At 31.6% G+C, this 14,026-nt stretch overlaps 1 protein-coding gene and 1 long non-coding RNA gene across 2 annotated transcripts; one reads left to right on the forward strand and one right to left on the reverse strand.

Annotated features, from left to right (window-relative positions):
* The first annotated feature begins 343 nt into the window (after positions 1 to 343).
* On the forward strand, positions 344 to 9,985 carry LOC136270771 (uncharacterized). The gene is made up of 4 exons (XR_010708635.1): positions 344 to 473; positions 5,769 to 5,913; positions 7,523 to 8,607; positions 9,846 to 9,985. It is a non-coding gene; the product is annotated as an uncharacterized lncRNA (long non-coding RNA).
* On the reverse strand, positions 7,877 to 10,095 carry LOC136270770 (uncharacterized). The gene is made up of 2 exons (XM_066069428.1): positions 9,890 to 10,095; positions 7,877 to 8,680 (listed from the first exon to the last, which is right to left on the reverse strand). The coding sequence occupies exons 1-2, from the start codon at positions 10,093 to 10,095 to the stop codon at positions 8,035 to 8,037; spliced, it is 852 nt and encodes a 283-aa protein (XP_065925500.1). The 3' UTR covers positions 7,877 to 8,034.
* Positions 10,096 to 14,026: the final 3,931 nt, after the last annotated feature.

Genomic DNA, 14,026 nt, shown 5'->3' on the forward strand with positions numbered 1-14,026 from the left:
AATTTATATTATAGAATTTTTTAGTAAATTGAATAGATTTTTAAGTTATCAAAAATTCCCAAGCAAAATAACAGTAATTTTGTCGCATAATTTACCTAATTGTCATGTACGAGCCGATTTCGAAAGTCTACGGGACTTTCCAATGTTAATTTCGGCCATTGCTGCCAAGCGTACGAGGGAGTAGTTATTATTTTTTAATGCGCATCAAAATAAATCGAAAAAAAATAAAATAAAAAAAGATTTTCTGATCATTGCGAATATAAATGATAATTGGTTGTAAATTACTCTCATGTCAATTAGATGTCAGGAAAATATAAATCCGACTGTTATGCAGTACAACTACACTCTAAATCAATGACCTACTTACGTTGTATGATAATGCACATGCCATGGCGTTACTTCATGAACTGTCTTTGATGGAAACCTTACCATGAGTGCTGCATTGAGAGCGCAACTGGAACGGTGTTATAAAGGTACGTTTATGTTTTGTTTTATACAAGACAATGATTTATTTAACGATATCAATCGTAATACTTCAGATCGTTTTAAAAATGAATCTGTTATCCAAAAGCGAAAGTAGGTAACCCTGTGGTTTTTTGTTTTTGTTTTTGGTTTTTTATTTGACTAAGTAAAAAAGAAATCGATTCTATAGCCTAATAAACTTGATAATAGCTTTATTGCCATGCGACACTGATACATTTGAGAATGAAAATTTATGGACCAGTGTTATTGTTTTATGTGAATGAAAGTAGAGTTGGGGGTGGGGTGGGGGCAACATTCATTTCTTTACAAGGAATGGCAGGATTGTTTAAGGGCATTCCACTGACATGTATAATTTTTTTAATTTTGAGTTTTTCTAATCCACAGCTTAAAATTTTATTTGTTCGTCATTAAATCGGTAAAATTTCTAAACAGGTATTTTTACATTGGAAATTTGAAATAAATTTGAATTATTTTTTATTTATAGAACTGGTGAACCAAGCCAGTTATAGTCTATTTTGATATATGATATGAATTCATTTTATGTAAATAACCAAGTATGAATCAATCAATTACATAATTCATGCAGTATTTTGTTTCCTGTTCCATTTGGGGCTTGAAATCAGATGACATTCTAATAATGATATAGCTGTCTTTTAATATTCCAATAATTTTAATTATCAATGTTGGCCTTAACAGTGTTAAAACAAATAACAGAGAAATAATATTATACTTTTGAAATGTTTATTTTACCCCAAAATTAATGATCAAATTTATTGTTATCATTATAGCATTTATATATTTTTATGGTTATGATGAGTTGTTTGATTTAACACAAATGTAATCACAGTATCATGATTTTGAATAATTACACCTGTCCACAATTTTTCAGCATGAAAACAATGAAAATATATGTTTTAGATTTCAGGAATTACATAATTATCATACATGTAAAGGTTTCACAATCAACATCATCATTATGTTGTCAACATTTATTGATGTCTGATTTTTCAAATAAAGTTCATACAAATTGTATTTTAGGCATGAAAAGCTGGACCCTTTGAGTTATTATGTATTACAGAAATTGATAATATTAATTAAATATACACTCATTAATTCATGTTCACAGAGTAAAGTAGATATAACTACAATTTGACAAGATGTTACTTGTAATAGTAAAGTAAGCAACCAATCACAGATGTGCTGTATCACAGTTATTACATGTAATCAAATTGAAATTTATAATTTCAAATTAAACAACAAAGATGCCACTTGTAATAGTAAAGTAAGCAACCAATCACAGATTTGCTGTATCACAGTTATTTACACATGTAATCAAACATTGAAATTTATAATTTCAAATTAAACAACAAAGATGCCACTTGTAATAGTAAAGTAAGCAACCAATCACAGATTTGCTGTATCACAGTTATTTACACATGTAATCAAACATTGAAATTCATAATTTCAAATTAAACAACAAAGATGCCACTTGTAATAGTAAAGTAAGCAACCAATCACAGATTTGCTGTATCACAGTTATTTACACATGTAATCAAACATTGAAATTTATAATTTCAAATTAAACAACAAAGATGCCACTTGTAATAGTAAAGTAAGCAACCAATCACAGATTTGCTGTATCACAGTTATTTACACATTTAATCAAACATTGAAATTTATAATTTCAAATTAAACAACAAAGATGCCACTTGTATTAGTAAAGTAAGCAACCAATCACAGATTTGCTGTATCACAGTTATTTACACATGTAATCAAACATTGAAATTTATAATTTCAAATTAAACAACAAAGATGCCACTTGTAATAGTAAAGTAAGCAACCAATCACAGATTTGCTGTATCACAGTTATTTACACATTTAATCAAACATTGAAATTCATAATTTCAAATTAAACAACAAAGATGCCACTTGTAATAGTAAAGTAAGCAACCAATCACAGATGTGCTGTATCACAGTTATAACATGTAATCAAATTAAAATTTATAATTTCAAATTAAACAACAAAGATGCCACTTGTATTAGTAAAGTAAGCAACCAATCACAGATTTGCTGTATCACAGTTATAACATGTAATAAAATTGAAATTTATAATTTTCAAAATAAACAACAAAGATGTCACTTGTGTTTGAAAAGTTAGCAACCAATCACAGATGTGCTGTATCACAGTTATTACATGAAATCAAATTGAAATTTATAATTTCAAATTAAACAACAAAGATGCCACTTGTAATAGTAAAGTAAGCAAACAATCACAGATGTGCTGTATCACAGTTATTACATGTAATAAAATTGAAATTGATAATTTTCAAATTAAACAACAAAGATGCCACTTGTAATAGTAAAGTAAGCAACCAATCTCAGATGTGCTGTATCACAGTTATTACATGTAATCAAATTGAAATTCATAATTTCAAATTAAACAACAAAGATGCCACTTGTAATAGTAAAGTAAGCAACCAATCACAGATGTGCTGTATCACAGTTATTTACACATGTAATCAAACATTGAAATTTATAATTTCAAATTAAACAACAAAGATGCCACTTGTAATAGTAAAGTAAGCAACCAATCACAGATTTGCTGTATCACAGTTATTTACACATGTAATCAAACATTGAAATTTATAATTTCAAATTAAACAACAAAGATGCCACTTGTAATAGTAAAGTAAGCAACCAATCACAGATTTGCTGTATCACAGTTATTTACACATGTAATCAAACATTGAAATTTATAATTTCAAATTAAACAACAAAGATGCCACTTGTAATAGTAAAGTAAGCAACCAATCACAGATTTGCTGTATCACAGTTATTTACACATTTAATCAAACATTGAAATTTATAATTTCAATTTAAACAACAAAGATGCCACTTGTAATAGTAAAGTAAGCAACCAATCACAGATTTGCTGTATCACAGTTATTTACACATGTAATCAAACATTGAAATTTATAATTTCAAATTAAACAACAAAGATGCCACTTGTAATAGTAAAGTAAGCAACCAATCACAGATTTGCTGTATCACAGTTATTTACACATGTAATCAAACATTGAAATTCATAATTTCAAATTAAACAACAAAGATGCCACTTGTAATAGTAAAGTAAGCAACCAATCACAGATGTGCTGTATCACAGTTATAACATGTAATCAAATTAAAATTTATAATTTCAAATTTAACAACAAAGATGCCACTTGTATTAGTAAAGTAAGCAACCAATCACAGATTTGCTGTATCACAGTTATAACATGTAATAAAATTGAAATTTATAATTTTCAAAATAAACAACAAAGATGTCACTTGTGTTTGAAAAGTTAGCAACCAATCACAGATGTGCTGTATCACAGTTATTACATGAAATCAAATTGAAATTTATAATTTCAAATTAAACAACAAAGATGCCACTTGTAATAGTAAAGTAAGCAACCAATCACAGATGTGCTGTATCACAGTTATTACATGTAATCAAATTGAAATTTATAATTTCAAATTAAACAACAAAGATGCCACTTGTAATAGTAAAGTAAGCAACCAATCACAGATGTGCTGTATCACAGTTATTTCATGTAATAAAATTGAAATTTATAGTTTCAAATTAAACAACAAAGATGCCACTTGTAATGGTAAAGTAAGCAACCAATCACAGATGTGCTGTATCACAGTTATTAATGTAATCAAATTGAAATTCATAATTTCAAATTAAACAACAAAGATGCCACTTGTAATAGTAAAGTAAGCAACCAATCACAGATGTGCTGTATCACAGTTATTACATGAAATCAAATTGAAATTCATAATTTCAAATTAAACAACAAAGATGCCACTTGTAATAGTAAAGTAAGCAACCAATCACAGATGTGCTGTATCACAGTTATTACATGTAATCAAATTGAAATTCATAATTTCAAATTAAACAACAAAGATGCCACTTGTAATAGTAAAGTAAGCAACCAATCACAGATGTGCTGTATCACAGTTATTTCATGTAATAAAATTGAAATTTATAATTTCAAATTAAACAACAAAGATGTCACTTGTGTTTGAAAAGTTAGCAACCAATCACAGATGTGCTGTATCACAGTCATTACATGAAATCAAATTGAAATTTATAATTTCAAATTAAACAACAAAGATGCCACTTGTAATAGTAAAGTAAGCAACCAATCACAGATTTGCTGTATCACAGTTATTTACACATGTAATCAAACATTGAAATTCATAATTTCAAATTAAACAACAAAGATGCCACTTGTAATAGTAAAGTAAGCAACCAATCACAGATGTGCTGTATCACAGTTATTACATGTAATCAAATTGAAATTCATAATTTCAAATTTAACAACAAAGATGCCACTTGTATTAGTAAAGTAAGCAACCAATCACAGATGTGCTGTATCACAGTTATAACATGTAATAAAATTGAAATTTATAATTTTCAAAATAAACAACAAAGATGTCACTTGTGTTTGAAAAGTTAGCAACCAATCACAGATGTGCTGTATCACAGTCATTACATGAAATCAAATTGAAATTTATAATTTCAAATTAAACAACAAAGATGCCACTTGTAATAGTAAAGTAAGCAACCAATCACAGATGTGCTGTATCACAGTTATTACATGTAATAAAATTGAAATTTATAATTTTCAAATTAAACAACAAAGATGCCACTTGTAATAGTAAAGTAAGCAACCAATCACAGATGTGCTGTATCACAGTTATTTCATGTAATAAAATTGAAATTTATAATTTCAAATTAAACAACAAAGATGCCACTTGTAATAGTAAAGTAAGCAACCAATCACAGATGTGCTGTATCACAGTTATTACATGTAATCAAATTGAAATTCATAATTTCAAATTAAACAACAAAGATGCCACTTGTAATAGTAAAGTAAGCAACCAATCACAGATGTGCTGTATCACAGTTATTACATGTAATCAAATTGAAATTCATAATTTCAAATTAAACAACAAAGATGCCACTTGTAATAGTAAAGTAAGCAACCAATCACAGATGTGCTGTATCACAGTTATTACATGTAATCAAATTGAAATTTATAATTTCAAAGTAAACAACAAAGATGCCACTTGTAATAGCAAAGTAAGCAACCAATCAAATTGAAATTTACAATCCATAAATTAAAATTTCATAAATTTAATTCATATTAAACAACATAATTAATCAAAGAAGTGGGGTGGAAGCTATTAATACATAATTGTGATTGAATTTGAATAACATTCATTTTTTTATACAGGTACTATAATAATGGAAGTCCTGGTTCCAAAGAAGAAGTTGATCACAGTTGAAAGATTGATACTATAAATAAAGGCCTGCTGGCGAAGCCATTCATAATATGCAGCAGAAGAATAGTAAAAGTTTCACCACTCATCAAAAGTCAGGTATACTAGTTCAGTAATTGGACTGCTTTTTATAACTTACCATCTTTATGTATAATACAATCATTGAAATGAATGAAAAAGAATAAGATGATTTCACAGTTAGAGACTGGCATGTCTCCCACCGTTGAAAATCATCAAAATATTCTAAATTGATAAATCAAGGTATAAATCACTTAAAGGGAAATCTGTAAAATATATTTAAGAACTCAAAGAAATGTTATTTTGGTAATCAGATTAATTGATATAAACTTAATTTCTTTTAAAATCCCATGAGTTTATCTCATCCTCTTCATCTTCAGAAACTGGATATTGGTATTGACCTTCATAAAACTATTAAAGATGCTAAGTTATATGTAGCAGTCCCGTGTATTCAGAAATGAAACTAATCACTGATACCAAACTTCTACAAAATTGTTATCAACTGTTAATGAAATATACATATACAGCCTACTCCGAAAGTATTGAAATTCAGGGGACCATGCAAATTATTTCAATATATCCGTATTTCAATGTAAGCGAAATTGACTGACGTGAAGCCGCCATTATTTGAAAGCTCAATTTGGATGTAAGCATAGATAACCAAACCCGAACAAATTATTTGGTCATCATTTATCTCTTACAGTGATCAGATTACATGGATATTAGTCCTTGAAAGTTTGATTAAAATTATATCCCTAAGTTTTGTAAGTTTCATTTTGTTACTATCTTAGACCTCATCATAATCTCTGATCGCATTGTCTTACGTTTTAGAGAAAAATCACCAGACTCAAATGCTTCAAATACTGCTGTACACTGCTTGTATATCATCGTAAGTGTACTCGCGATAATCTCAAAATCCTTAGCAATTTCGTATTCAGGCTTTGTCCTTTTATCAATAGCCATAACTAGTTCGTATTTAGTGTCCGAAGATAAGGTTTTTTCTTTTCCGTGGAGTTTCCATATTACCTCTAGCCTCAATATATCCGTATGCATAAAAACAAAAAATTCAACCGTGAATAAACTTTACTTTTTAAAAGAAGTATAAAAACACATGATGAGAACTTATCAATTCACACCTTTGTATATCAATCTGGCATAATTACTGTCACCAACCGTGATGACAGCCGCCAGGGAGTACTTCAACATAACCGTTATAAAAACAACTAATTATCACCTATGGGGACCGATCAGTGGCTTCAATATGAGCGATGTTTCAAAATAGCCGATTTCAGTATATCCGTTAAATCAATGCAAGGAAAATGCGAGGCAAAAACTGGGGATTTATTTCTATTTCAAAATAAGCAGAATTTCAAAATAAGCGATTTCATTATAAGTGGAGTACGCTGTATTCAGGTCAATACTTTGTGGAATTTATGGATTCCTATATGGATTAATTTAACTTGACAAAACATTTTAAATATTTCAAAGGATGTGTTGTTGTTGTTAAAATGACAAAAGATATGATACATTACCTAAAATATACTTTAAGACATTTTCAGAGGTGTTTTTTCCACAAATTTCCACAAATCGGACTACATGTATAGTGTAGAATATCATTTAAAAAAAACATTTTTATATATGAAACTTATGTGAAAATCAGTGATTAGTTTTCTTTCTTTTACCTTTAAAGGGAAACAGTTCTCCAGGCACCATGGGGAGGCTCATGAAGGAACGGTGTTCAATCCATACAAAGCGTTCCAACATTGGACACACTTACCTGACTTTAGAGAGGGCTTGGTACATACGCGGTGACTCCACCTCTTACACACTTCACACTCAACCCAAACAATCTTTCGAGACTTTCCAGGAGCATTGTAATCACTACATATGCAACAAATGACTTCATCGTCAGACTCCTCAACGAAGCCCATGGATTCGTCAGAGTCAGAGTCATTTTGTCATCACCAGAATCTGTGTCCATGTCACTGTCACTGTCATCCGAGTCCGTCAAGTCTATGACCACAGGAGCAACCTCCTCATCCTGGACTCCGTCGAGTTTCCACAGTTTTTCTTCGACCTCTCTTATCACGTGACTCTCCACCTTACGCCACTTCTCAACCCCATAAGTTGATCTAGCCTGAATAAAGAGTTCCTTCACTTTCTCTTTCTTAAATGTGGCATTGCTCCTGGCGACGAAACTTTTTAATTCAGCCCAGACCAACTCAATAGGATTAAGCTCACAATGATAGGGCGAGGCTTATGCTGCTTCACCAATGTGACCAATTCAGCCTTGATCATTCGCGGATTGTAATGGATACCCTTTCTATCAAGCCAAGACTGGATCTCAGCCTTCGGTGCCGAGGAAGTTGGACACCTAGACTCAGGATCCAGATGACTGTGATAGGAAGCATTATCCATCACGATGACTGAATTGGCTGGTAGGTTAGGGAGCAACTGCTCAGTGAACCACTTCGTGAAGTTTTCCGAGTTCATCTCATCGTAATAATCCTGGTTGCCTGTGTTCGACTCGAAAATGAGAGCAGATCCCGGGATCATGCCCACAGCCGAAGAACCTGCATCCACAATTATCAGACGAGAACCTTTCCCAGATGGGACAAAACGCCCATGACCTCCACGATGTGACTCAAAGGCAGAGGTAGATGTCCTTGGACAGTCCACCCAATCACCCCTCGCTACATGATTGGTGTTCAACCAAGTCTCATCCAAATACAAAATAGGACGACCCTCCTCTCTAAACTTCCTAATGGACCTCAGGTAAGTATGTCGCATACTTACTATGTCATTCCTCTCCCCGATGTAACGTTGGTTGGAACCTGCTTTGTAGAATCTGAAGATAAAAACAGACAATTTTAATACTATAGGTGCATTCCATATTTTACCATACATCTAAAAGAAATTTGGTTGTACATGTAATTTCTAATTTTACTAGCTTTTAATTAGCTCACCTGAGCTGAAAGCTCAAGTGAGCTTTTCTGATCACATTTTGTCTGTCCTCCCTCTGTCTGTCAGTCTGTCCATCTGTAAACTTTTCACAATTTCAACTTCAACGTCTTCTCCAGAACCACTGGGCTAATTTCAACCAAACTTGGCACAAAGCACCCATAGGCAATGAGGATTCAAAGTTGAGAAAATTAAGGACCACGCCCTTTTTCAAAGGGAGATAATTGGGAATTATTGCAAAATTTTGAGAAATTTTCAAAAATCTTCTTCTCAAGAACCATTTGGCAAGGAAAGCTGAAACTTATGTGAAAGCATTCTCAGGGTAGTATAGATTCAAAATTGTGAAAATCATGACCCCCATGGGTAGGGTCGGGCCACAATTGGGGGTCGAATTTTTGCATAGGAATATATAGAGTAAATATTTAAAAATCTTCTTCTCAGAAACTAATCAGCCAGGAAAGCTGAAACTTAGTTAGAAGCATCTTCAGGTAGTGTAGGTTCAAGGTTGTGAACAATTCTTTGGCCTCACAAGGGGTGCAGAGTTTGATGTAGGTTTATATCCCATGTATTAACAATTGTCAAGGATCTTGTTGAGAACTCTGATCCTTAACATGTGATATGACTATCAAATCATCATCCTGTTAGAATAGGGAATTAATTATAAACATAAAAATATCTAATGGGAAAATGGATTTTTATTTAAACAGGATCTACATGTATTATAATATATTGTCCAGATATTTTGTATTATGACTCCATATAGCTGATACATGTATTATCATGCTTATTGCTGCTCAGGTGAGTGATGTGGCCCATGAGCCTCTTGTTATCCTGGAAATTTATCCATATTATATATTATAACATACCTTCTTGACATGATGTCATGACAAAGAAGAACATTTTGCTCTTTATAAAGTTCAAGATAAATATTTGCAAGTGTACATGTAAATTTTGCTAAGCTTCAACAGCCCGATGTTATGTTTTAGATCACCTGAGTCACTTGCAAATCTGCTTCTTTTATCACTAATGTAATTAAATCTTTTGTTTTACAGAGAGCATGTGAATCTTCATCTTTGCATGATGGCAAAGTGCTTACTTGAACCCAAGATCCTTCACGAGTCTCCCCAGTGGTGTCTTAGTGATCATGACTCCCCTTTCTACTAGAACATCTGACAGTCGACGAAGGGAAACGTACTGGTCCTGCAACTGCATATCATGAATGGTCCTCTTCTTCAAGTCTTCATCGAAGTCATCAAGCTTTCTACTGGGACCACGTTTCTTCTTTGGAGCTAGAACTTGCATGTCTTCCACACCATTTCAACGGGATCAGGGTCCACTTTCCCCTTCAATGTTTTCTCAGATATTCCTAAATATGTAAAAATAGATTTCAGTAATCATGGTAGATATATATTCATTAGTACCGTGTACCAAAATACAGTTGATCTATATAGATGCAAAATAATTTGCAAAATTATAAGTACTTTACTTTAATGTTAGATATTTTTATTACAAAAATAAATTTGTCTATTCGAAACAAAATCATTGTTACCTGTAGCAACTGATAATCTCTTCAGAGGATTTTGCAGGTATTTTACCCTTCCCTCCTGACTTTCTATGGAGAACTGTTTATTAATCTTTGTTAAAAGGTCTACAACCTGGAGAAGACATTTGTTTTTAATTTTATGCAACTGTTTAATCTCATATATAGCTGAAACATTTGCAAGACAAGTACATCTGATCAAGTTTAACTCATTAAACTGAAAATTCCGTTGACTTATGGAATAAATGAATGTCAATCAATACAAAAATCTAATTTAAAATCAATATTTTAAGGTCACTGTAAATGTAGGGCTTATTCCATATACATTTCATCAATGATTATTTTAATCACAGGATGAATGACCATCTTTAAGTCCTCCTTAAAGATAGCTTAAAGGTGTTTAAAGGTAGCTTAAAGACGATCTTTAAGCCACCTTTAAGCTACCTTTAAGCTATAAGTATTGCTTAAAGGTGGCTTAAAGAAAGCGTAAAGATGGCTTAAAGGCAGCTTAAAGACTATCTTTAAGCCACCTTTAAGCCACCTTTAAGGACAACTTATAGGTCCTTAATGTCCAAACTTCTTTAAGCCACCTTTAAGCCACCTTTAAGCTACCTTTAAGCCACCTTTAAGCCATTAAAAAAAATTTAATTCAATATTGTGCTTAATTTTCAACAAAATGTATTAACTTTATGAAAGAAAAGGTATTAAAACGGTTTTTGTTCTAGAAAGAAAAATGAAAAAAAAACCAAAAAAAAAACCGGCCACACCGAGAATTGAACCCGGGACCCTTAGTTTACTAGCATCACCACACATCCTCTGCGCCACGGCAACTTATATATAAATGAGCGTTTTTATATCCTATATATCAGTGGATATTGAATCACTGTATTGAATGTATTTACTTGAAAAGATTTTGACAAACCATTCAGTTTGTAACAATCAATTATATCTAATTTATAAATTACATGCATGCATGTATTTAGAATGAAATACGGAACTTGGTCTTCAGTGAACAAAAATATAGTATACCTAAATGGAAACCGTTAGGTTCACTATAGTAGGCTTTCTTAGTTAATAAATTTAAACCGAGTAGATATACGTTCATCTAATTTATAGCTATAAAAATGTAAGAAAGAAAATGAAATCATTTCTTTTATTAAATGCATTGATACTATTAGGGTATTTGTTCAGTTTCCCGCAATTTCCCGGTTTTCATGATCGCGGCGCCGTTCCAATATGTTTAAATATTTACATGTAATTGTATGTACATGTACATGTACATGATTTTTAAACTATCAATTCTATAACAAACAAAATTACCAATTACCGGTGACGTATTTACTGCATGTGGCAATTGCAAATGACTTGTACATACAATTGTATGATGTGCCAGGCCGGGTATATTTGACATATTTACCCTTATACATATATTTAAATAATCAACCCCTATTTATGATCACCGGTACATTAATTAATTAGCCTCAAGATTTTACTCTTACATACATGTATCGTTAATTTGTAGACGTAACATCTTTGAAACCCAGAGCTAGGAAATAATACTTTGAAAATGAATTACAAATGTAAATTAACTTTTATTCAATAGACTTATCGTATACTCGTACATACTAAGATTCAACGCCTTTAGAAACCCTGACGTGCACCTGGGCACACGACACACCTGTTGTGTATATCTTGTATATTCTGTGTTAGTTCCAGGGGTTTTCTTAAGTTGGACAAACAATAGACTTTAATTAGATATACACAAACATGCACCTGGGCACACGACACAACTGCTGTGTATATCTTGTATATTCTGTGTTAGTTCCAGGGGTTTTCTTAAGTTGGACAAACAATAGACTCTAATTAGATATACACAAACGAACAAAACTATGTCTAGACAAACAAAGCAGTAATATCCTGCCCGATATAACAAAGGCAGTTGAGAGTCATTTCATCTTTAACATGTATCTAGCAGATCTAGAGTTAGAAATAATGAAAATTGAAAAAAAAATACAAACCTTAAACCGGTTAACAAATTAAATCATGCATTTTTGGTTCAATATCTTTATTTTGTTTAATAACCGGATGAACTGAGAGAGAGAGAGAGAGAAAGAGAGAGAGAGAGAGATTTTTTTTTCACCGATTAATTTATAATAGGAAACAAACATACTTTAATTAGTTTTATGCACATATTAAGATACAGAGACTGCGCTCATACCTACAATAATTTTGAACCCCCCCAAAAAATTATAAAGAATTTTATAACGGCAATCTGTGTCCATCAGAGCGGTGATGATGATAGCGATCTGTGTTTAATGGAGCGACGATTAAAACCGCCTGGAACACCCCCCCTCCCCCCCTTCCTTGGAAATTATATTATCACTCGGATGACCCCCTCCCATCTCTATAAAAGAGCTTTTGCATTTAATATATATGTTTTTATTGTTCAGCTTGATCAATATTGACTTAAAGGCCACTTAAAGACAGTGTAAAGGCAGTGTAAAGAGAGCGTAAATGCCACTTAAAGATGCTTAAAGGTGGCTTAAAGGTGGCTTAAAGGTAGCTTAAAGAAGTTTGGACATTAAGGACCTATAAGCACTTGCTTAAAGGTGACTTAAAGGCGGCTTAAAGGTTGTATAGCCTTTAAGCTCCTTTAAGTCACCTTTAAGCCACCTTTAAGGACTTGCTTAAAGACGGTTTTTCGCCCTGTGAATAATTAATCATACAATTGCTGAAAATCAAAATATATGTAACTATAAGTAATAATAATATTGAGGAATCATTCTTTTGATAATATAGGGTGATCATAATACAGTCAGGCATGAACAAATCTATCATCTAAGCCCTTAAGGTATTTCATTTTTTAGGACTATCTTTTTCATTTTACTTAAGTGTATATGATATATTTATAGTTATCACATGTTTAGCTCAATATACGGTGGATATCACTCATGTAATTTTTTTTTATTCCACTGTGTGTTCTAACACCATGTGACGTCATAAATAAATATTACGTAGCTTCAGGCGGATGATTGACATAGAATAAAATTTTTACAAAAACATTTATTTGAAAAGTGTAGAGTTATGGATGTGGCGCAATTAATGTTGTTTCATTTTTTCATAAATTGATACAAATATGTTAGAAAATGAGTTGCTTGTTTATTATTCAACAATGATTTTTTTTTTCATGCATAAATTTGCGTCTTATAATAAATGTGTTGTGCGGCTCACAATGAAAATGTTAACAGAAAATATTAGGGTTAAAACATGATAAAAAGAATCTCTCATATGATTTGTGATAGTATATGATTTTTCTCCAACTTGTTGTAAGGCGAGGGGATAGAAAACACAACTCTTTGGATATAATCATATACCATTGCAAATTATGAGAGATCCTATATATGACAAATTATTGAATTGTCATTTCATTCTTCAGGTGACCATTAATGCAATTGAGCCTTTTGAATTTACATTCTATTAATATTAAATACAGAGGTAAACAACATATAGGAGTGTTTGTCCATTCACAACTTTACATTGATGAAAAAATATGTTTGTAATCAAGTGGAGTTGTGAATAGCTCATATTGTTTTATCATCAGACATCAAAACAAATATTAATTTTGTCCATTCACAACTTGACATACATTTTAAATCTTATTGTTTAATAAATCATTAAGTTGTGAATAGCTCA

The sequence above is a fragment of the Magallana gigas genome, chromosome 8, assembly GCF_963853765.1.
Source record: "Magallana gigas chromosome 8, xbMagGiga1.1, whole genome shotgun sequence".
Classification (NCBI taxonomy): domain Eukaryota; kingdom Metazoa; phylum Mollusca; class Bivalvia; order Ostreida; family Ostreidae; genus Magallana; species Magallana gigas.

Excerpts from the sequence above, each read along its gene's own strand:
- LOC136270770 (XM_066069428.1), bottom strand. The coding sequence starts at position 10,095 with ATGCAAGTTCTAGCTCCAAAGAAGAAACGTGGTCCCAGTAGAAAGCTT. Across the intron at positions 8,681-9,889 it reads GTGAAGGATCTTGGGTTCAA|ATTCTACAAAGCAGGTTCCA; the intron begins GTAAGCACTTTG and ends TTTTATCTTCAG.